Source organism: Mastomys coucha, unplaced genomic scaffold (genome assembly GCF_008632895.1).
Source record: "Mastomys coucha isolate ucsf_1 unplaced genomic scaffold, UCSF_Mcou_1 pScaffold14, whole genome shotgun sequence".
In the NCBI taxonomy this organism is placed as follows: Eukaryota; Metazoa; Chordata; class Mammalia; order Rodentia; family Muridae; genus Mastomys; species Mastomys coucha.
Genome location: NW_022196896.1, coordinates 27,179,003 through 27,201,573, shown reverse-complemented (window position 1 = coordinate 27,201,573; position 22,571 = coordinate 27,179,003). Strand labels below are relative to the sequence as shown.

The 22,571-nt window shown below is 42.1% G+C and overlaps 1 protein-coding gene across 19 annotated transcripts in view; it reads right to left on the bottom strand.

The window, feature by feature from the left end:
• Positions 1 to 22,571, bottom strand: part of Asph (aspartate beta-hydroxylase) — a 215,326-nt gene that overhangs the window by 7,453 nt on the left and 185,302 nt on the right. For all 19 annotated transcript variants that reach the window (XM_031366641.1, XM_031366642.1, XM_031366646.1 and 16 more), the window contains 3 exons: positions 18,978 to 19,113; positions 12,031 to 12,122; positions 11,547 to 11,680 (listed from right to left, as the gene is read on the bottom strand). In XM_031366641.1, the coding sequence (XP_031222501.1) occupies positions 11,547 to 11,680; positions 12,031 to 12,122; positions 18,978 to 19,113 (362 nt within the window). The remainder of the gene's footprint in view (positions 1 to 11,546; positions 11,681 to 12,030; positions 12,123 to 18,977; positions 19,114 to 22,571) is intronic.

The following is a 22,571-nucleotide window of genomic DNA, read 5'->3' as shown; positions in this document are numbered from 1 at the left end:
ATAAGAAACAAAGCATCAGTGGGACAAGAATTGTTTCAAGAAAAGCTCCAACAATTATGACTTAAGTTATGAGCGAATTATGATATAGGCAGCTAAAAGAGCAGCAAAGCTTTTCAGGGGGGTCTTGGAAAGCAGCCTCTTGGAGCTGATCCCAAAGCCCTTCTGTGAGGGCGGGCTCATGATACAGGGTCAGAGGTGATAGGGGCTGGGTAAATATGCCGTTTACTGTTTGAATATCTGACCACTGAGAGAGGAAGGCCTTAGTCTCGCATGCCAAAAGATGCAAGGATATCCAGTAACAAGATAAACCAATATTGCATAATCCCTCAACTTCTCAAATTATTATAATTATAACTAATGATAATGGTATAATGGTGGCAAGGCATACTTAATAGCTATAATTTTGTCATACAATTACCATCAATATTAATAAGGCCAGTGGTGACTTTACATGCTTACAGACTTCCACCTAAAATTCCTACAGATAGAAATGTCAATGAGCTTTGCAAGAATGTTTTCAAATGGGTGAAAAGTCAAGGCATGGTTATAATTTTTATCCAAAGGAACTTCATGAAGACAAGTCCAGCTTGCTCAAGACAGGCTGGTTGTGGAGAAGCTGTGGAAATCCCTTAGGTTTGTTGTTACAGTCTTTAGCTCAAGATCATGCCTGAGGAAAAAGTCTTGGTATCTGAGGATGCTATGCTGATGTGATCTATAAGACATTTAATCTGGCTGAGTGAAACACAGGAAAAGGGGGTTCAGAGCCCAGAAACAATAAAACCCAAACCAACCCTTATTCACTTTTATCTATTGCAGTTTCCTTCTTTGTAAATTCTGGCACAGGCTCTCAATGATGTGAAATCGCATTATCATGCTCCTCTGTCCCCTTTTCCTCAAAATACACACTGACAGAAATCCTTTCCTCCCCTAACATCTCATTCTTTTAGAAGCCAGGGTGCTTGTGTTCTTGCTACAATGGGTGCTAACCAGCTTTGACCACAACAAAGCCTTTCATATATCCATTTCCATAATGTCTGAAAATGGATAAGATGGAGTCACAAGTCTCTTTTCAGCACTACAGGTCTCTTAATTCATTGAGTGAAACTCTTGGTTATAATGAGTTTATTCATTCGATGACAAGGTACAGTAAGCAAACTTGCATCTAAGACACCAGCAGTGCTTGCTAGTTTGTTACAAAGTGAGTACACTAAAAATGGCCTGACTTCACAGAGAACCTCTTTTCTAATTAGGATTAAACTATGCACTCCCAGTCATACTTGGACTTGTTGCCTCTTCCCTTGTGGGGAGAGCCCTCCAGCTGTCCTACCAGAAAAATTCCTCACCTGGTCACATGAAATTAGTCCTGTGTCCTCCTCTGTACCTCTCCTTGCCATTTCTACCTTCTTTCTCTTGGTTCTAGGCTATCAATATCAGAAGGGGCCATGACATAGATAAACAGATGAGAACACTGTAAGAGGCAGATGGAATGGGAGAATAAAGCTCACAGGCCTGTGCCGGTTAATGTATGTCAATAATACAAACTAGAGTTACCCAGGAAATGGGAATGACAATTGAGCCATTGTTCCTATTAGTTTCAGCTTGTAGGCAGGTCTTTGGGTCATTTTCTTGATTAATGGTTGATCTGGAAAGGCCCAGCCCACTGTTGGTGGTGTTAGCCCTGAGCTAATACTGAGGTGTATATGAAAGCAAGCTGAGCAAGCCACGGAGAGTAAACAAGCATCTAAGACACATTTCTCCTCTTCTTCAGTTCCTGCCTTGACTTCTCTAGATGATAGACTATAAAGTACGAGATGCAATAAACCCTTTGTTCCATTATGGTCAATGGTTTATTACATCTAGAAGTAGAACAGAGAGACACAGGATGAGATGACAGCCCTGAACCCAATTTCTGGTATCAGGGCTATTCCAGGAGAAGGGTGAGAAATACACATTGGGGAGAGAGTTGTGCTAAAACAGCAAGGCCACACATACTATACTGATGTCTTTAACTAGTAAATTTACTTAGATATAAAATGTCACTATTCTGCAACAGACAAACCTTGGGAAAACCACTCTTGCCTACCCCCTCAAATCCCACTTCCCATGTGTATCATGTCTTCATCAGCCATGGGCCAACACACCTTCCAGGTGCTTTCATTATTTCCTGACTCCTTAAAGCACCCAAGTTTGTATTCTAGGTTTCAAGAATCATCACTGATGTTACAGATGTGCTGGGCTCACTCACTTGAATCTACAGGACCGATGAACCCCTTCTGCAGCAGCTAGACACAAGGGTAACGACTCAAATATAGGGAGTACATGTACCACACAGAATTCTCAGTGCATTGTGAGTGTGTTCATTCCTATAGATGGCTTTAATACTCAGAATATGAATACACAGGCATTTGTTATTCACATTTTACAGACAAGGGGAGTCAGGTTTAATCACTTTGGTGGATTGAATAAGAATGGCCCCCACAGGCTCACATATTTGAGTGTTTAATCATCAGGCAACAGCACTATTTGAGAAGAATTAGGGGGTGTGGTCTCATTAGGATAAGGTGTGGCCTTGCTAGAAAATTATGTCACTGGGCTCTGAGGTTTCAAAAGCTCCTGCCTAGTCTCAGTCTCTCAGTGTCTCCCTCTCCCTCTCTCTCTCCTGACCTGCAAATCAGGATCTAGCTCTCAGCTACTGCTCTGGTGCCTGTAGCTGTCATATTCTTCACCGGGATGATAAAGAACTAACCTCTGAATCTGTACGCAAAACCCCAATTAAATACTTTTCTCTTACAAGAGTTGCCTTGGTCATGGTGTTTTTTCACAGCAGCACAACAGTGACTAAGACAATGGCTGCCGAGTTGCCTACAGTCATACCAACTAAGGAAGCAAAGATTTGAACTCAGGTCATGCTAGTTCAGTGTTTGTCACCTGCTTTTATGAAAACACATAATGCTAAAATCTAAAGACCCTGGGATGTATCTCCCACACACAGTCACTTCTCAAATCCTATTAGAAAGACTGTGGTTTGGGAAGCTTTTGGAGGCTGACCCCAGCAGCTTCCACCTCATTTACTACTATAGGAAAATGATTTCCAACTTCTCAACAATTCTTTCAACAATCAAACGCTTATACGATCCATTTTCTCCACAGGTGTTGCAATTTCCTGTGGCGGGGAGCTATACACACGTGTGCATTCTATCTAGCTGAGTGTAGGCAGAACTGTAACCATAGCCTGTGCTGAACCAACAGGGTCACACACACTATACTGCTGCCTTTAACTCACCAAGTTGCTTGGATGCAAAATGCTATTATTTAACAGCCAGCAAAGCTCAGGAAAAACATCCTACTGGTTAAAAGCGTTCTTCTTGTATGGCCCCAGAAGGGCAGGCTCTGGTGGCCATCTGAATAAAGTCTCACTGCAATGCAAGTGGAACAGAGACTAATTTTGTGGGGGCAGATCTATGATTCTGGTGGAGAGAAAAGAAAGTGGGCAAAAATATTTAGTTGCAAGTGGTTTAACATTCACAGCTCTTCTAACGTAAAAATCATAAGACTTAATACACCTTCTCAGATACCTGCTAAAAACAAAGCAAAATCAAAAAGTACTATGACCTTGTGGCAGATTAAAAATACATTTTCTCCTAATTAATTTTTCTACATAAACCTTGGAGCCTTGGGAGATTCAGAAAGACACATCTTATAAAACATATTGTTTATTCGTACAGCAATATATTGACAAAGTGAATGGCTACATGCCTGTTCAACACTCATTGTCACTAATGCCAGTGTGTGCTTTCCTGACTAAGGTCAGTGCTGCTTCAGGTTTCGGGCAGTAATACTGGTCTGCAAAAGAATTATGAGGTCACAGGTTCCTAGCAGGTTCCAGTGTGGTTTGAAATGGCTTCTAGAAATGTGGGACAATTCCCAAAGCCCACACAATGCAGCCACTCCTTAGAGTTGTAACCAATTTCCACTTGCTGGTAGCATGCTTATCTATCACTTCAAGTTTATTCGGCTTTGGACCAAAGTTGCTATTGAGCTAACTTAAAGCCCTAAAATAGGGCCTGTCACAGATGATCTCAGACTTCCTAGCTTCTGTCATTTGAAATTATTACCTTGAAAGTAATAGCCCAGCAGTTTTCAACCCGTGGATAGAGACCCATTTGCCAGGTCAAATGACCCTTTCATAGGAGTCACCTAAGGCGATTAGAAAAATACAGATATTTGAATTATGATTCATAACACTAGCAAAATTACAGTTATGAGGTATCAACAAAAATAATAAGAGGAACTGCACCAAAGTGTCATATCATTAAGAAGCCTGAGAGCCACTGAGCTAGAGTTTTCTGGGAAACACTTTGAGAACGTGCCTCCATCTGATTACCTGAAAGCAAGTCTGGTGGGCATTTTCTTGAAAAATAATTGATGTGGCTACGCATAGCTGTATTGCCAATCAACTGGCTGAGGGTCTGGCTGGCTATCCAGATATACAATGTGAGCAGACAAAGGAGTTCTCCAAGCGCTGGCCTTTGGCAGCTCATTTCCCTCCACAGTTGGCAGTGGTGGGAAGCAGCAGCGAGCAGGAGGGAACAAGAAACAGTGCTACCTCTTTATGCTGCAGGCTTCTGGGATCGGGACTCCTTGCCTTGGGCCTGTTGAGGCTTTTAGGCAGGTCTAGGAACCCAGGATCCCTGAGCCCTTGCGTACAGCTGCTGCTGCAGCCTCTAGGCTGATGTAGTGTATCTCCATTCTTCAGGCCTTGACAGTAGCTACTGTTGCAGCTCTACCCAGGTCTAGAAAGTAGGTTCCCTAGCCCTTAACATTGCCAGTGTTATAGCCAGGATCTGAGACCCGTAGTCTTACACACTTAGCTCTCCGGTGACAAAGGCCTGCAGGTTCTCTGTCCTGGCTCCTTGAAGCATCTGGCCCTCCCTCACTGTCCGCTCTCCACCCTCTCTTGCTGTCTCTCTACTACTCTACTTCAGCCATCTTTCTTTTTGCTGCCCTGGCTAACTTTGCACTGTCCAGCAGTGTCAGAGCCTGAGATTTGGCTAGCTTGACCTTCCTCCACCTGGCTTGTCCCCAGCAATCACTGCCACTGCCCGTGTCTGCTGTCTTCTTTTGTTTCTAGTTGTGTCACCAGCTCAGCATACATTACTAAGTGTAGGCAAGGAAAGGTTATTTTTTTAATGGACTTGATGTTACAATACCAGGTGAAGCACAGGAGTGTATTCCGGTTAGCTTTATTAACCAAAGAACCTTGCTTAGGTTTGGACCCATCACACCCTTGCCTCTGAGCACCAGTCAGTGCTGACTTGCTGTGACATAGCCAGTGAAGAGCTCCCCTCAGTGATCTGAACGCATGTGGTTGCAGGGACACCTACAGGTCATTTAAGCTTGAGATAGCAAAGTCTAGCACAAAGTTTAGTTTTCAGGGGCTGAGTTAATCAGCCGTGATCAGCACTTAGGTCTGTGAAGGCATCTAAATAGTGTTGCAGACAGATGGTGCTGGCAAAAGTACTCCCTGCTAGTTATATGACAGTCCTTTTGCTGAAGACAGCCACGACAGGACAACTGTCCAATAAATGTCATGTAGGGAGTCACATGATCCATCCCCACCAGCTTTGCTTGTTTACAGCTAAGTGGACACTAGGAGTACGTACAGTAACAACTTAGTGAACGTGTCATTAATATTGACAGTAACTTTAACAGTGCTTTGCCAGTGCTTAATGCTTGCTCAGTGACACAGGAAGCAGTGTTCCCACCCCCCATATGCCTCATCAAGGCTGTGAGGTTGGGCCTAGGGATATAGTTCAAGCCACAATACCTAGGACTAAGCCTACTTCTGACTTCCTGTTAACACAAAAAAGCACATCTGCTGGAAAGTTATTCTGAAGCAGAGATCTATGCAGATGCCAAATATGTGCCTTTGAAAGGATATCAGCCCCGAAATCCAACAGTGCCCATGTTAAAGAATAAACAAGAAGATACAGGAAGCAGGAGGTGAAGGTAGAGGCAGAGGCTGAAGTTAAGTATCTACTAGCCAAGAAGCACCAAGGCTAAGAAGCAGCCCCAGAATGATAAGAGAGGTGCAAATGGCCTCTTTGAGCCCTCTGAAGGAGCCAGCTCTGCAAACACCTGGATCTCTTACTCTGGCAGAATGAACTTCTGTCAGCTCATATCATCCAGCATGTGGCCATTTATAAATTCCCAAAGAAACTAATACAAATAGGCAGTTTGTTTTTATAGTTTAGTCTTCTGAGTTGTAACACAGGGATCTTAATAAGGCTGATTGCCTGGGATTACTGTTAAGAATGATGTTGTACCTCATGTGCTTAGAACTGGCTGCACTGCAGCTGTGTCACTGGCATTAACAACATACTGGTGGCAGCACTGGGAAGCATGTGGGTAATACCTCTGAGTAACAGGATCAAAGACAATCCTTTACGTTGTTTTTCTTAGTGTCTTATAAATTATTTCCAAGGGACACACAATCTCATCTTGCAATCAGAAGGCATCTGTAAATGTGAAATGGTATTTTAAGGTGTAGAGGCTACATATCTTGCAAGTTCACCATCAGAGGAAAAAAAAATATTGTGTTTTGTGTTGCAGTGATGGAGCATTTAAAGGATTCGCACCCTGGCAGGAATCCCATGGTTCTAGGGAAATAGAAATCTGATTATCAAGATCTGAGAACTACAGCAAACAAACTGCCATGGGTAACCTACTCTTTCAGCAGGCCAGGTGTCAGTCTCTGAAAAAAATCACTGCCTGGCACCCAGCACAAGGAAGCCTGACTTCTTTTTTGGCGTGCTTGTTCTGACACTCGGTCTTTGTACAACAGATCACGGATTTTGTTTGAAAGCCTTTGTATTCTAAATCTTTACAGACTATAGGCTATTCTGTTTCCCTGGTTATATATACTTTAAGCACGACATAGAACTTAGCTAAATCAACCCATTTCTCTTATGAAAAGCACTATTCTGTCAATGAAATACTAAACCTATTCTGAGTACCACTGAGTTAAGGATGAAGGATAAGGATGCACCCTGACAGCAGGGATGGAGAAGGATGGCTGACAGGCAGCCACAGTGAGGAGTGATGCTGTCCATGCTCCCAGCTCCTGGGCAGAGTCAATTCAGACCTGGTAATAGGCAAATGGGCAGTGAGCACTTTTTTAAAATGACTGTGAATTTGTAAAACAGAACACCTGCAAATTACTGTTGTTAGTAGCTCTTTAGTGTATTTTAGCTCAGCAGACACTGATAGGCTGCAAGTTAATATCCTATTGAGAGTCCTCTAGGTGAACTGTGTGACCTCTGTTTGGTGAGAAGCGTTAATCTAAGGGGTGGTTTAAAATTCATGGAGGGGATAGCGTGGCTTGCCATCCTTAAGTATGGCCATGAGAGACTGGAATATCTGATGCAAAGGTACATCCAAATGGGCAGTTCCAGGTAAGGTCACTGGTGGTTTGAATTTGCTTGGCCCAAGGGAAGTGGCACTATTAGGAGAGCCTCAAGCACATGGACACAGAGGAAAATTTCCTGAACAGAACACCAATAGCTTATGCTCTAACATCAAGAATTGACAAATGAGACCTCATAAAATTACAAAGCTTCTGTAAGGCAAAGGACACTGTCAATAGGACAAAACAGCAACCCACAGATTGGGAAAAAAGATCTTTATCAATCCTATATCGGAGAGAGGGCTAATATCCAATATATACAAAGAACTCAGGAAGTTAGACTCCAGAGAACCAAATAACCCTATTAAAAATGGGGTACAGAGCTAAACAAAGAATTCTCAACTGAGAAATACTGAGAATGGCTGAGAAGCACCTAAAGAAATTTTCAGCATCCTTAGTCATCAAGGAAATGCAAATCAAAACAACCCTGAGATTCTACCTCACACCGGTCAGAATGGCTAAGATCAAAAACTCAAGTGACAGCAGATGCTGGTGAGGATGTGGAGAAAGAGGAACACTCCTTCATTGCTGGTGGGATTGCAAACTGGTACAACCACTCTGGAAATCAGTTGGGGGTTCCTCAGAAAATTGGACATAGTACTACCAGAGGACCCAGCTATACCACTCCTGGGTAGATACCCAGAAGATGCTCCAACATGTAATAAGGACACAAGGACACATGCTCCACCATGTTCATAGCAGCCTTATTTACAATGGACAGAGCTGGAAACAACCCAGATGTCCCTCAACAGAGGAATGGACACAGGAAATGGTACACTTACACAATGGAGTACTACTTAGTTATTAAAAACAATGAATTTATGAAATTCTTAGGTAAATAGATAGAACTAGAAAATATCATTCTGAGTGAGGTAACCCAATCACAAAAGAACACACATGGTATGCACTCACAGATAAGTGGATCAGTGGATTCCCAGAAGCTTGGAATACCCAAGACAAAATTCACAGACGAAATGAAGCTCAAGAAGAAGGAAGACCAAAGTATGGATACTTTGGTACTTCTTAGAAGGGGGAACAAAATACCCATGGGAGGAGATACAAAGACAAAGTGTGGAGCATTGAAGGAAAGAACATCCAGAGACTGCCCCCATCTGGGGATCCATCCCATATGCAGTCACCAAACCCAGACACTATTATGGATGCCAACAATAGTGACTATATCAGGCTTGCTGACAGGAGCCTGATATAGTTGTCTCCTGAGAGGCTCTGCCAGTGCCTGACAAATACAGAGGTGGATGCTCTCAGCCTACCACTGGACTGAGCACAAGGTCCCCAATGAAGGAGCTAGAGAAAGGACTGAAGGAGTTGAAGGAGCTTGCAGACCCAAAGGAGGAACAACAATATAAGCCAACCAGTACCCCCAAAGCTCCCAGGAAGTAAACCACCAACCAAAGAGTACACATGGTGGGACTCATGGCTCCAGCTGCATATATATAGCAGAGGATGGCCAAGTCAGTCATCAATGGGAGGAGAGGGAGTGGGTGGGTTGGTGAGCAGGGAGAGGGAGGATGGGATAGGGGGTTTTCAGAGGGGAAACCAGGAAAGGGGATAACATCTGAAATGTAAAAACAGAAAATATCTAATAAAGTTCATTCAAAAAAAAAAGAGAGGTGAGGCCTTGTTGGAATAGATGTGGCCTTGTTCAAGGAAGAATGTCACTGTATAGGTGGGCTTTGAGTTCTCCTAGTGCCCAAGCTCCACTCAGTGAGGAAAAGACCCTCCTCCTGGATGCCTTTGTGTCAAGATGTAGGGCTTTCGGCTCTTCCAGAACCATGCTTCTCACAATGATGATAATGGTCTGAACCTCTGAGACTGTAAGCCAGCCCTAATTAAACGTTTTCTGTTATAAGAGTTGCTGTGGTCATATGTCTCTTCACAGCAATAAAATCCTAACTTAGATAGTCACCTAATATTCTGAGCTCTCAGAGACTTTGTGGTTCTCCGGCCTGCCTGACAGCCTCCCTGTCTGCCTGCCATGACCATCCTTCTAGCTGAGCTTTCTTCTTCATCCTCAGGTCTCTGAAGTCAAGGGTCAGTTCCACACTTGCTATGCCTAAAGGGATGCTTAATTTAGTAATTTAGTTACAAGTAGCTACACACATAATAGAAAGAGGAAGGAGAGAAGAAAAGAGGGAAGGGAAAGAAGAAGGGAGAAAGAGGGAGAAAAGAGGGCATGAGTAAGAGACAAAACATGCGTGGAAATGGTTGAAAGCCACCAAAGAAGTTTACATACTATTTGGTATCAGGAAGGAGAACCGGAAGATTCTATCCACTTTCTTGTGCTGTCATCCATGTCTGTTTCTCACAACACACCTCTCCATAACTGCCATATCTCAGTTATCAGTCCAGCCGCCCCTCGGAGCTCCTGCGAAGCTCGACTCTCAAATCTCTGTCTCTGACTTTATCCTAGTTCTAGCCAGCTCTTTGATAGTTCCTCTCTGTTCCAATAGCAATGTAAATAAAATAGGTACAAACACTACATTCATTTTTCTTTCCATTCACGTGCCTCATATATTTCTAGTTGTCAATGTGTCCAGGCACTGGCATCTTCCTGCAGAAGACTGGACGTGGAGAGCCATCTTGGACTTCTTCGGTTACCATTCTCTGAGCCTACCCTCCCATATCTCCTGCTTCCTTCTTCTCCACTTCTTTGCAGCACCTAGTGTTTACTCTTCTTCACTTGGGAACATTTCACTGTATCAGTTATGGAGGGTGCTCTCGTCTCTTCCCTTCAGACAATAACCCCTGACTATGAACTGAGCCCATACGTTTGGTGTCAGGAGCTTCCTTCCGATCGACTGGCCTTGACTATACTCACTCCCCCCCTCCCATGTGCTCTCTACTCTTAGCTGCTGAACCACAAAGTGTTTCTCAGATTTAGCATCTTTATTTTTGTAGATGTTTCAGAATGTTTTCCTCTCAGCTTTCAATACTCATAACCCTCTTGTATAATAAACAAATAAGCAAGCAAACTGCAAGAACAAAACAGTACCCAAGATTCCTAAACCTTAGGGGCAAGTGACCCATTTGCAACCTTTGACCTGTGCTCCCTTGGGCTCATGTAGGACCAGTTCTCTTACAATCTTCCTGATCATGTGTGTCTGGGAGAGGAGAGAAGAGCTCCATGTGGTCCACCACTGTGTGTCCCATAACATTTGTCCTGCTCTCCATTCTGTCCCCTCTCATAGACCATAAGGGCTGTAGAAGAGAACTTCCTGATTTCTCATCTCTAGGAGCTTCCATTTCAGCATCAGTAGGCTAACAGACATTAGCAGAAATGACAGCTGGCCAGAAGAACCACTGAGACACACCACTGAGCACATGGCTCAAGATAGCAAATGGCGGGTCTTATTCTTAGGAACTGAAATTGGATCCTAGTTATTGGTATACTTTGAAAAGATAAAATGACTATCTAGATTACTCCTCAAAAAAGGCCAGCACTTGTGAGGCTTGTTCAGTGTGTCTTGAACATGTGAGTCCTAACATTTCTCATGGCCTTGCCGATGTCAGGAGGAGGACCAAGGGCTTCTTAGGACTGTTCACTTTACCATTATACAACCCTGAAGAGTCAGTATTGTTGCCACATTTTATCAGCAGGAAGCTGAGATTTTAGGAGATTAAGTGAAACTCATAGAACCATGTTGTTGCCTCTAGAACAAAATACAATTGTCCAATGGGTGATGTCTTCAAGGAGAAAGACTTCCTATACATATGCATAACTCAAGCTGTGGAACCTTAAGCACAATGCAGAATGTGGGGAGTTTAAGGCAAATGAATTGACTCTGAATACAAGGCTGTCTACCTTGAAGAAACAAAGCAGCTGGGCAGGCAGATGAGTGCTGGGGGTAAATGGCTGACCTGTTCTGACTGTGAATGACATCTCTACACCCAGGAAGCACAAAGAAGGTCACACACTAAAATCTGGATGCAAATGACTTCATTCCTGTATACTGCAGCTATGAAGAAAGGGACATGACCCCATAGACCACAGACTTTCTGTAAGGAACATCTGTTGTTGAGTGGTGGGTGAAAAAGAAAGTGACAAAGGAAATAAACATACCTGGTCTCATTGGCACACCGGATCTTGCAGCCTTCCTTGGGAATCACCAACCCTAGATGCATTCGGAGCCTGCAATTTGTGGGTCCTGTGTGTGGCCACACATGAGTTCCAGGGTGCATGATGGAATATTTGATCTGTATAGAAAGTATGACACCCAATCATCTATTTAACAAGGTATAGAGAGGCAGAGGAATCAGTATCAATTCATACGAGAGTCTTTGTAACCCTTGGGACTTCCTATTTCTTTGTGAGGGAGCCAAAAAAAACAAGCAGTCTCATTTCCCAGAAAGTGACATAATACTCAACAATTTCAACCTTCAAATTTTGACATCAACCACATGAAATTATGTTTCATTAAAAAGTGAATGGGAAAAGAGACATCCATTGTGCCAAGGGAAATAATTGTGATTTTTATAAAGGTCAGCTCTGCCTCTTTCCTGACAACAAACTGTCTTCTTCCCATCTCTGAAAACCCCCTTGGTACCTGTCCTCTTCTGCATCCTGTCGTCTCGGGAAACTTTTCTAGAAAAGTACAGGTCTTAGGAGCTCCTTTACAGGCTTTCTCATTTTTCCTTCCTAGAACAAAACATGATAAAACTATTGAGAGAAGCAAATCACAAGTTGTCTTGGTGTCTCTGTGGTCTCAGCTACTCTGGAAGTCAACTAGGAGGATTACTTGAGCCTAGGAGTTCAAGACCAACCTGATCACATAATGAGATCCTACTGAAATACACCCCCCCACACACACACAAACTGCAGTAAAACTTTATCTCATTTCATTTGAGCCACATGTACTTGTACGATCACCTTTGCTGTTGGAATGTGAAGGCCAAGAGAAAGACAGTTAAAGGCCAATGTCATTATAGGGCGCTTATGTGTGTAAATGTGAGAGAGATATAATTCAGATTATAAGAGGACAGACCAGCCATTTCTTATTTTAGAGAGGGACAAGGGACATAAAAGCCATGGGCAGATACTAGAATCTGAAGCCTGTTGAAGGATAATGACTTGGTTTTAGCAAGTAAAACCCTCTGAAGACCTCTGAGTCATGCCTTCAAGTCACTAGTTTGTGTCAAATTGTTGTAGTACACACTGGAAATTAATACAGTCTCTATGAAAGGAGAACTCTTTATACTCTATGCCTAACTTGAAATGCATTTCTAAGAGATAGCAAAACATTTTGCATTGGTATTTAGTGTGTTTTTCAATGTATTAAAAATTGTTATATGTTGCTAAAGTGACATTTAAATGAAGAACATCAGGATCTTTAAGCAAAAAGTATTCTTTCTGAGTAATTATATCAAGAGCAGATTCTGGGACTTCATTGTCAGCATCTTGGACCGTGTCACATTTCTCCATTCTTCTTGGGAAGATGTGCTCAGAAAGTCTGCAGTGTCACTAGCTTTCATGGAGAAGGAAAACAACAGGATTTGGTTTTGTTTTGTTTAAAGAAAGAAAATTTCGTTTTCCTATTAAAAATTACTATAAAAGAAATTACATCTAAAGATGAATTTGACTTTAATGTTCATCTTCACTAACATAATCTTATGCTGAGAACAAAATGAGTTCTAAGAGATACAACGCCATGACTTCTGCCTCAGTCAAGTGGACCTCTAAACTTAGGAAACAGTTTCAACAGTTTTTATTAGCTCTTTACAGATGAACTTTTTGCTTCTTGAGTACATTTCTATGTACTCTTTTTGTTTCGATGAGCCAAACAATGTATGCTGGCTTGAAAGAATAGCATACAAATAGACCATCATAATGGACTTTTTAACCCAGGTTTTCCAGGGCATCTATGAACAAGGTTTTGGAAAGTCTGATAGGGGACTTTCAGCTATAGTTTATGCTGCTCAAGATGAAGATGGATGACATCTGGTAGCTTGAAAAGCCTTGAACAGGTGGGTTTCCCTCGGCTCATTGGTAAGGCCTGAGCGTGTTTAACACCTGATTGGTCAGTTGTGACAAGATTACCAAATTGATCCTGCCATCAGGACTTCTTTTGGTGAGGTGTGGGTTTTAACCTCCAGGTACATAAAAAGCAAGGATCCCTGATCTACATATCCATAACTGAGCTTTCAGGGTATAGTGTTCAAATGACCTCAAGTCTAGACTATGCTTTGATCATAAACACTCAACTGGCAAAGTCCATGCCCTTATTCCCAGGTCAGAAAAACTTGGAAACCTGAACTATTCCTGGTCTCAAGCATCAGGGATACAGGTTATATATCTCTTGTAGTCATAAGGTATAGATTCTCTTTCAAGAGAAGGTTGTTCAGTAGTGGCTCAACATCCATAGCTTGCAACCCATTGTTTTAAGCATACACATGTGATTGGAAGGGCCCAATAAGCACAAAATTCACATAGAGCTCACTATGGTCAGATGTTTAGAGTGATGATGTTTACTGTACCCAGGAAGGAAGCCACTCAGGTCTCGTTATCCAGAGGACAAACCGACACACAGAGGGGTACCACAGTGAAAGGAAGAGCAGAGAGTTGACAATTACAGTGCAGCTGTCATAGATCCGACATCTAGGCTTTCAGATAGGCCTTGTGATGAGCACACAAGTGAGGGAATTTTTGCTTAATTAAGTCATTTGAAATGGGAAGGATCCACTTCTAATACAGATCTTTGAGGTAGGGAGTCACATCTTTAATCCAGATCTTTTTGAGGTGGGAAGTCACATCTTTAATCCAGATCTTTTTGAGGTGGGAAGACACATCTCTAATCTGGGCCAGACCTGCTGGAAGCCTTTTTAAAGGACTTGGAAGAAGGCAGTTTCTCTCTTTACCTTCTTGCTCTTGCCCCCACTAGCAAGTCCATTTCTTCACTGGCATTAGAGCCTACTTCTTCAGGATTCCTGCTTACACTGAAGACCAGCTGAGACATCCAGCCTCATAGACTGAACAACTATTGCATTCTTGAATCTTCTTTTCATAGGCAGCCATTGTTGGATTAGCTGGACGACAGCCTACAAGTCATTTTAATAAATCCTCTTTCTGTCTCTCTCTATATAGAGATTCATTCTATAAGTTCTTTTATTCTAGAGAACCCTGACTAATCCAGGTCTCAGCACTGCCTCTTTATTGCCCTCTACTAATGAGTTCCCATTACACAGCAGGACAGAATCACGGGCATATATTATATTCAATACTCTTCTTCCCAGAATTTACTGACAGTGGGAACTACTCCATACTCAACACAACTACTCTCATTACTCTTTTCAGGGCATGCCCACATGAGAGATCAAGAGAGAATACATTCAGGACTGTAAACAAGAACCATCGTTTCCAAAACCTATGTTTCAAAGAACACTTCCTCATTTTGTTACATCACATGTTACAAGGCAGAAGGCGTTCAGTTGAGTCTGCAATTGAATAAGGAATGCCCATTAATCATTACATAGTGGATTTACTTGTGTTCTTATTATTTGTCACCAAAGTTAATTCTCAACAAGCAGCAGACTTAGCTTCTTTGGGAACATGGCTCAGGCAAGAAATCTAACAATCAATATAGATATGAAAGAGTAATGCATCACTTGCATGTGACTTTATCAGGTGTATTCATGGAGCTAGAATATTCTTAATATTCAAGACTACAAAGAAGAGAAATTTCACTTTGCATGACAACTCTGATCAATGATAGTGGCTTCTCAGCACAACAGTGTAAACAGAGCTTGTTGTTTCCAAGCCTTACAGATTAAAATACAGTTTCCAATCACATTATATCCTGGGCCACAAGCAGACTGCAGAGAAGGACTCAAAGCTTCACTCGTCCTGAAGTGATGGAGGATTGTTTGCATCATTTTTCCTAGGCTCTAGAATAAAGATGCATCATATGGTTCCTTTGTACTTGAGTCATAGTTGGAAAAAATTGTTTAATTTGTGAGCAAGACACATGTTTAACAGTAGTCACACAGCAATTTGTGAGACTTCTGGCAAGCAAGGACGGAGGCTCATACAACCCAGGCTAGAGCTCTAACACTGACCTAGGCCCTAGTAATGCAGGTAGCTATTTATGAACTTATTTGTGAAAAAATATATGATTTTTGTCATTTCTATCATTCTTCAGTGCTAAAATGTTGATTATTCTTATATTTTTGATTTTCAGTCTAGCCTTTAGCTGTAGAGTCACAAACTCATTTGGACAAAAGTGGCAGCCTATAGAACGGGGAAAAGATTTTAACCAACAATACATCTGGTAGAGGGTTAATACCTATTTTATAAATATATAAAGAACTCCAGGAATTAGTATCAAGAAAACAATCCAATTATAAAATGGGGTACCTATCTAAATGGAGAAGTCTCAAGAGAGGAATCTCAAATGGCTGAGGAACACTTAAAGAAAGGTCCAGCAGGGAAACGTAAATCAGAATGAGAACTACTTTGAGATTCCATCTAACTCAAGCCAGAATGACTACAATTAACAACAGAAGGGACAGCTCATGCTGGAGAGGGTGTGGAGTAAAAGGGACACTCATACATTGCTGGCGGGAATTTAGACTTGTACTACCACTATGGAAATCACTGTGGCAGTTCCACAGAAAGATCGGAATCAATCTACTTCAAGGTCCAGCTATACAACTCTTGGACATATACACAAATTATCCTACCACACACAGAGACACTTGTTCAACCATGTTCATTACTGATCTATTCACAATAGCCGGAAATCAGAAACAACCTAGATGCCCCTCAACTGAAGAATGGATAAAGACATTACGGTACATTTACACAATGGAGAATTACTCAGCTGTTAAAAAAATGATCCCATGAAATTTGCAGGTAAATTGATGGAAAAACAAACAAACAAAACAAAACAAATTAAGAAACAAATACACAAATGCATCCTGAGTGAGGTATCCCAGACCAAGAAAGACAAAATGCTATTATTGGATTATTGGATTCTAAGTGCACATCTGGTGTCAAGTCAATGATTACCAAACTATAAGCCATAGAACTACAGAAGGTAAGTACAGCATAAAGGACTAGAGAAAACACATAGATCCAGTTGGGAAAGAGAAGTAGGTTACATCTAATAACTGGCCAAAGGGTCCCCACAGGAATCTTCAAACAACCCAGGCTATTACCAAGACTATAGATTGCTCTTCACAAACTGACAGCAAGACCTCATTCCTGAAACAACACCTATACAATCCATTGAACATGGAGATTTTTTTTTTTTCCAGACAGGGTTTCTTTGTATAGCCCTAGTTGTCCTGGAACTCACTCTGTAGACCAGGCTGGCCTCAAACTCAGAAATCCACCTGCTTCTGCCTCCCAAGTGCTGGGATTAAAGGAGTGCACCACCACCGCCCGGCCGAACATGGAGCTATTGAACGGGTGCCTATATGGAGCCTTTAGCTCTACTTGCTATACCTTTGGCACAGGAAGGTACGGTCCATTTTATGGAAATAAAAATGTAAACACTACATCAACCATGAACCCTTTATCTGCAACGATGTACTGCTTTCAAGATATGCCAGTACAGTGGTGGCACAAATCCTATGGGAGTGACCAACCATTATCTGATTTGACTCAAGGCTTACTCCACAAGATTAAATACACACTCAATACTTCCTGGGTGATGAAGAACCTAAGACTAGATAGCCCAGGGACCTAGGGTAGAAGCTAAGCAATGCTGGTTGGTCTAAAGAAAAAAATGTAGCAATAAAATGATTCCTAATGACACTCTGCTATACTCGTAGATCAGTGCCTTATTCAGCCATCATCAGATAAGCTTCATTTTGCACCAGATAGAAACAGAGACTCATAGATAGACACTGCAGAGTGAGAGACCTTGGAACACTCAGCACTACATGGGATGTCTCCATCAAATCCCTTTTCTCAGAACTCAGGGAACTCCATGAAAGAGGAAGCAGAGAGAATATAAGAGACAGAGTGGATGGTGGAAAGAAAATAAGGCCGTCTAAATCATTATGAGCAAAACTTAAATGAACTCCCATATACAGAAGCAGCATGCATGGGGTCAGCATAGGCCTGCACCAGGTCCTCTGTGTTTGTATTATTGTTTCCATAATTTAGTGGTTTTTTTTAGGAGATTCCTGAATGTGCAAATGAGTAAGTCTCTGATTCTTGAGCCTTCTCTTGGGCTCTCTCTCTCTCTCTCTTTTAACTTTTTGGTTTGTCTTGTTCAACTTTGATGTGACTGTTCCTGTTTTATCTTATTATATTTAATTTGTTGTATTTTTAAAAAATGGAATAAATAAATGAAAGAATAAAAACCTAGCCACTAGGGTAAAGGTTAACAACTGAACTGTCATTTATACCTGCAGGGAGAGGGAAATTCAGTTTTTCCCAATAAAATGACACTGGGCATATCAGACAGTACAGGGCAGAGCACATGTTCAGAAGTTGTTGGCCAACCCATAGTAGACTCTGCAGTTTTTGTTGTTGGTTGGTTGGTTGGTCTGTATGTGTGTGTGTGTGCTCTCACATGCTTTTATGTGGTTACAATTTGCTACTGAAGGAAGAGTGTTATTTATTTGTTCTCTGTTTGGGAGGTTTTGTTGGTTTGGGGTTTATGTTTGGTTTTTGAGAAAGAACTTAAAGTTGGGTGAGTAGGGAGGGGAAAAGCACCAAGATACTTTAAATTTAAAATTTGTTTTAAATAATAAAAATATAATAAAAAGAAAAAAGTTGACTATTCAAAAAGGAATACAAGAGCTGGGATAGAACTTGGTACCTCATCATTTGCCTAATATATGTGAAGTTCTCCGTTTAAATCCTGCGGCACACATACTCTCTCTTACACACACACACACACACACACACACACACACACACACACACAATTATTTTGATTCAAAATGGAAATCAAGACATAAATTCAGTCTCTTTTAAAATTCAAGTGGAAAATCACACACAGTATAGATTAAGCATCTGAAATCACATATCCATGAAACTTAAATACTTATATTAATAAAGAATATAACAAATTTACTGAGGCATTTCAACCAAAATGTTTCCCAGAACAACTGAATATCAACGGAAATAACAAGGAGAAGAAACTTAGGAACGAGGAGGTAGAAAACAGTCAGAACATAACACACCACCACCAACTTCATTCTCTGCCGTGGCTCCCGCCCACGCTGGTGCCGTTCTGTCCCCCAGCGTAACCTGCACTTTACTGCAGTGAATACAATTCGGAGACACTCCCTTCTGAAACAGTGACAGATGTGTTGGGCTCTCCAGCTACTCATATCCTGTAGAACTACAGAGAATAGCACACTCTTTAAGCGAAAGCACTTACATATTTATCCATATACACATATGGATACAAACAAGCAGATGCGCATGCTTAAAGACAGTATGGACAGATCATATGTCACAGGCAGCTGTCAGTAGAAGACTACTCACTTATCATCTGATCTGTGTATGAGGAAGGTAAGCTAGAAGCCAAGAGCTCACCTTGCTGCCACAGTGTGAACTGGCTCCAGTCGCCCTTCTCCCGAAGGTTTTCATCCTCAGGCAGGAAGAGTCCCTTGGCTTTATCCATTACCATGAGGCCTTCGTCACGGATTAACTTCCAGTTTCTCTCTAAAGACTTCAAGGAAGATTTTAGTTTCACTGAGATGAAAAATATGTTGTGAAGAACATCTCATCGTGACTTTCGGTTGCTTTGCTTGTTTAAGAAAGAAAACTAAAGCACTAACCAAAGAGTACACATGGAGGGACCCATGGCTCCAGCTGCATATGTAGCAGAGGATGGCCTTATCTGGCTTCAGTGGGAGGGGAGGCCCTTGGTCCTGTGGAGGCTCGATGTATGATTATTGGTTAAGCGTTCTTGCTAGCTACTCTTGCAGAGGACCAGGGTTTAGTTCTGTGAACTCATAAGGTAGCTCACAACTGTCCTTCACTCCAGTTCCAGGATTTTCCCATACTCTCTGTGGGCATCAGGCAGACATATGTTCAGGCAGGGAACATGTACAAATAAAATAAAAATGAAAAAATAATAAACTTATAAACTATGAAAACCTTTCTCACTATAATTATTTTTATTATGGCATGCTTAAGATTTCTCCCTTTATTCTCACCCTTCTTTTCTTTGTCTCTGTTTGTCTCTCTCTCTGTCTATTTCTCTCCCTTTCTTTCCCTCCGTCCCTCTCTCCCCTCTTGCTCCTCCTTCCCCCTCAAATCTAACAAGAACACCTGTCTTGCTGATGGTGCAATGACCAAGTTCCACATGACTCCAGCATCCACACTGGAACACATATCACAGACTTAATCTCAAGAGTGTTTCTTACAGTGTCACCAGGGCTGGCGAGATGGCTCAGTGGGTAAGGGCACTGACTGCTCTTCCAGAGGTCCTGAGTTCAAATCCCAGCAACCACATGGTGGCTCACAACCATCTGTAATGAGATCTGACGCCCTCTTCTGGTGTGTCGGGAAGAAAGCTACAGTGTACTTACATACAGTGTCACCATTCCAACAAGATAGACAGTAGTTAAACTTTCAAAGGTTTTGGGAAACCAGACACTGGGGCAGGATGCATTATAAAGTTAATAACAAAAGGAAAAACTGTTTAGAGTTCAGGCAAACAAAAATGTCCTTAACTTATTATTTATAAGGTTGCTTTGGCCTCAGCCGGGGCTTCATGTGTAGGCAGATTCAGTGACTGATGATGCTGGTGGTGCCCCCCAGGAGCAGGAAGGCTGGTAGGAGCAATGGGTAGAAGCAGGCAGGGGTGAGTCTATAGAGCATTAAGGAGGTCCAGAGTGAACCTGGGGTTTGGGAATGGAAACCTCATTGTTCCTGCACTCCAGCAAAAGTGTCAGGAATAACAGAGGGCAAGGGATCAGAGCAGGACTGCACTACCTGGATTTCAACAAAAGTCAGGGGTCAGGCACAGCACCCTGCAGGTGGCGTCATAGGGGGACACTGGAAGGAACAGCACAATAGCAACATCTCACTGTACCGCATGCAAAGAGTGAGAGCTTTCTGAGAGCGAGCTGCCTTGTGAACAGCATTGTGTCTTAGGGTAAAAAGAGGAACGTGACAGAATGAAAGTGTTTTTGGTGTTTTGTTTTGTTTTGACCAACCTATGTTCCACAGACTTATGATTTAATGTCAGAAAAAAACAAAACCCTGATTAAATCAGAAGGATGGCACAGCTAGCAGACTCCAAAAAGCAGACATTTTCAGATTTGTGTGGGGACTACACCGACCCAGCATGAAGCTGCTGCCTCATACATAATTTCAAATTTCCTCAAGCAATTCCCCATACACTGTGCGCTGAAACTTGATATGTATCCAGGTTGTAACCTACTCTGGGAGCAAGTAGGTGACCCTCAGCCAGATGCCAACTGGTAAACCAAGGTCAAATAGGACAGACCCAAGCAGCAACCAGTGAAGAAGCAGGAAGCTTCTTTGCCTTGCTTACATTTTTTTTAATTCACTTCCTTTTCTCTAGCTATAAATACAATCTGCTCCTAGGGTACAGAATCCTGAGAACCTGGATGCAGACTGCTTCCAATTCTGGAATCACATATAAGGCCAATCAAGGTCTTAAAAGGCTAGATTTGTCATCCTTGATTTTAAAACCAGGGGACATTTTTGTCTCACATGAAAACACGGGATCTCTTAAAATATTGCAGGCATGGGATTTTGGTTGGAGAACGCTTTGGTAAATCTGTTCCTGTGAAGCCCACCATTGCATTCTTTGCAACCTATGTGCTTTCTTCTGTGTGAAGGCCTGCCATCACTGGTCCTTGTTCAACATTGTCCGACAACCATGGTCCCTATTTATACATCCCAAGCTGCCAGTCTATAGCTAGGAAGATCAAGAGCACATTTTAATAGAGGGAGGCTCAAAAGTCCCTGCTGTGTGAAGTCCCGGGAGTGAGAGAACTGGATGATTTTCTTAAGGTTTCAAGATTATGAGAAAAGAGGAAAAAGTGCACCCTAGGAGTTTGCAGATTTCTCATCATTAATGCTTCTAAATTGCCACAGCACTCGATGTTATTGTAGCTTGGTCAAGTTGCTAGATAAACCTGTTGGACTCTTGCGGGTCTGTCACACGACAAGGAGAGAATTACCTTTCTAACACATGAAATTACTTTCCAAATGAGGTTACCGGAGCCTTATAAGGGCAAGCTTTCCCTTCCCCACCCCCAGCCTTTTAGAAATCCCTTTTATTTCTTTTGAAAGCTGATTTTAAGGGCATAGTTGGGAACAGCTGATCTTTTTGTTACTAAAATAGGGCACAAAGTCCTAGGAGAAAATGTTAAAGTGATTGCATCATTCAATATAATTTAAATTTTCTACTTAAGAACAGGCTGTCTTTTTATATAAAATGTCAATCCTGTACCCTTCACCCTCAGCCTTTCTGGAAGTGTTGCCAAGGTACTTTTCCATGGTAGTAACAATTTTTCTCTTCTGTCTCTGTCTCTCCGTGTGTGTGTGTGTGTGTGTGTGTGTGTGTGTGTGTGTGTGTGTGTAATTAAGTAATTACTTTTACTTCTGTAGGGGCACATATGTATTAAAAGGTTAGAAGATGATTCGAAGGAGTCATTTCTCTCCTCCCATGTGGGCCTTGGAAATCAAATTTAAGTGCAGGCTTGGCAGCAATCTCCTTTATATGTTGAGCCATGTAGCCTACCTGGATTTTGTTTTAAAGTCTTTTGTTCCCTTGTATGTGCTTGTTGAGCTGGGTGACGGCTGAAGCCCAGACATCACAAGTCAGTGCAGAGGGATCCTAGTGCCTGACTCTAAACACATGGGCTAAAATGTCACACATGTTCCACATCTTTCTTGCCATGGTTGATCTTGGTTGTCAACTTTAGTGGGCTGCAAGATGCCTAGAAAACTAGTATAACACAGTCCTAGGGGCATCTGTGTAGATGATTCCAGAGACCTGTGGCATGAGGGCTGGAGAAGAGGGAAGACCCACTCTGAACATGAGTGGTATCATCCAATGACCTGGAGTGGTATCATCCAACGACCTGGGAGCCAGGATGGAACTGGAAGTAGCACAGGAAGGAAGCTGGTATATGATAGACACCC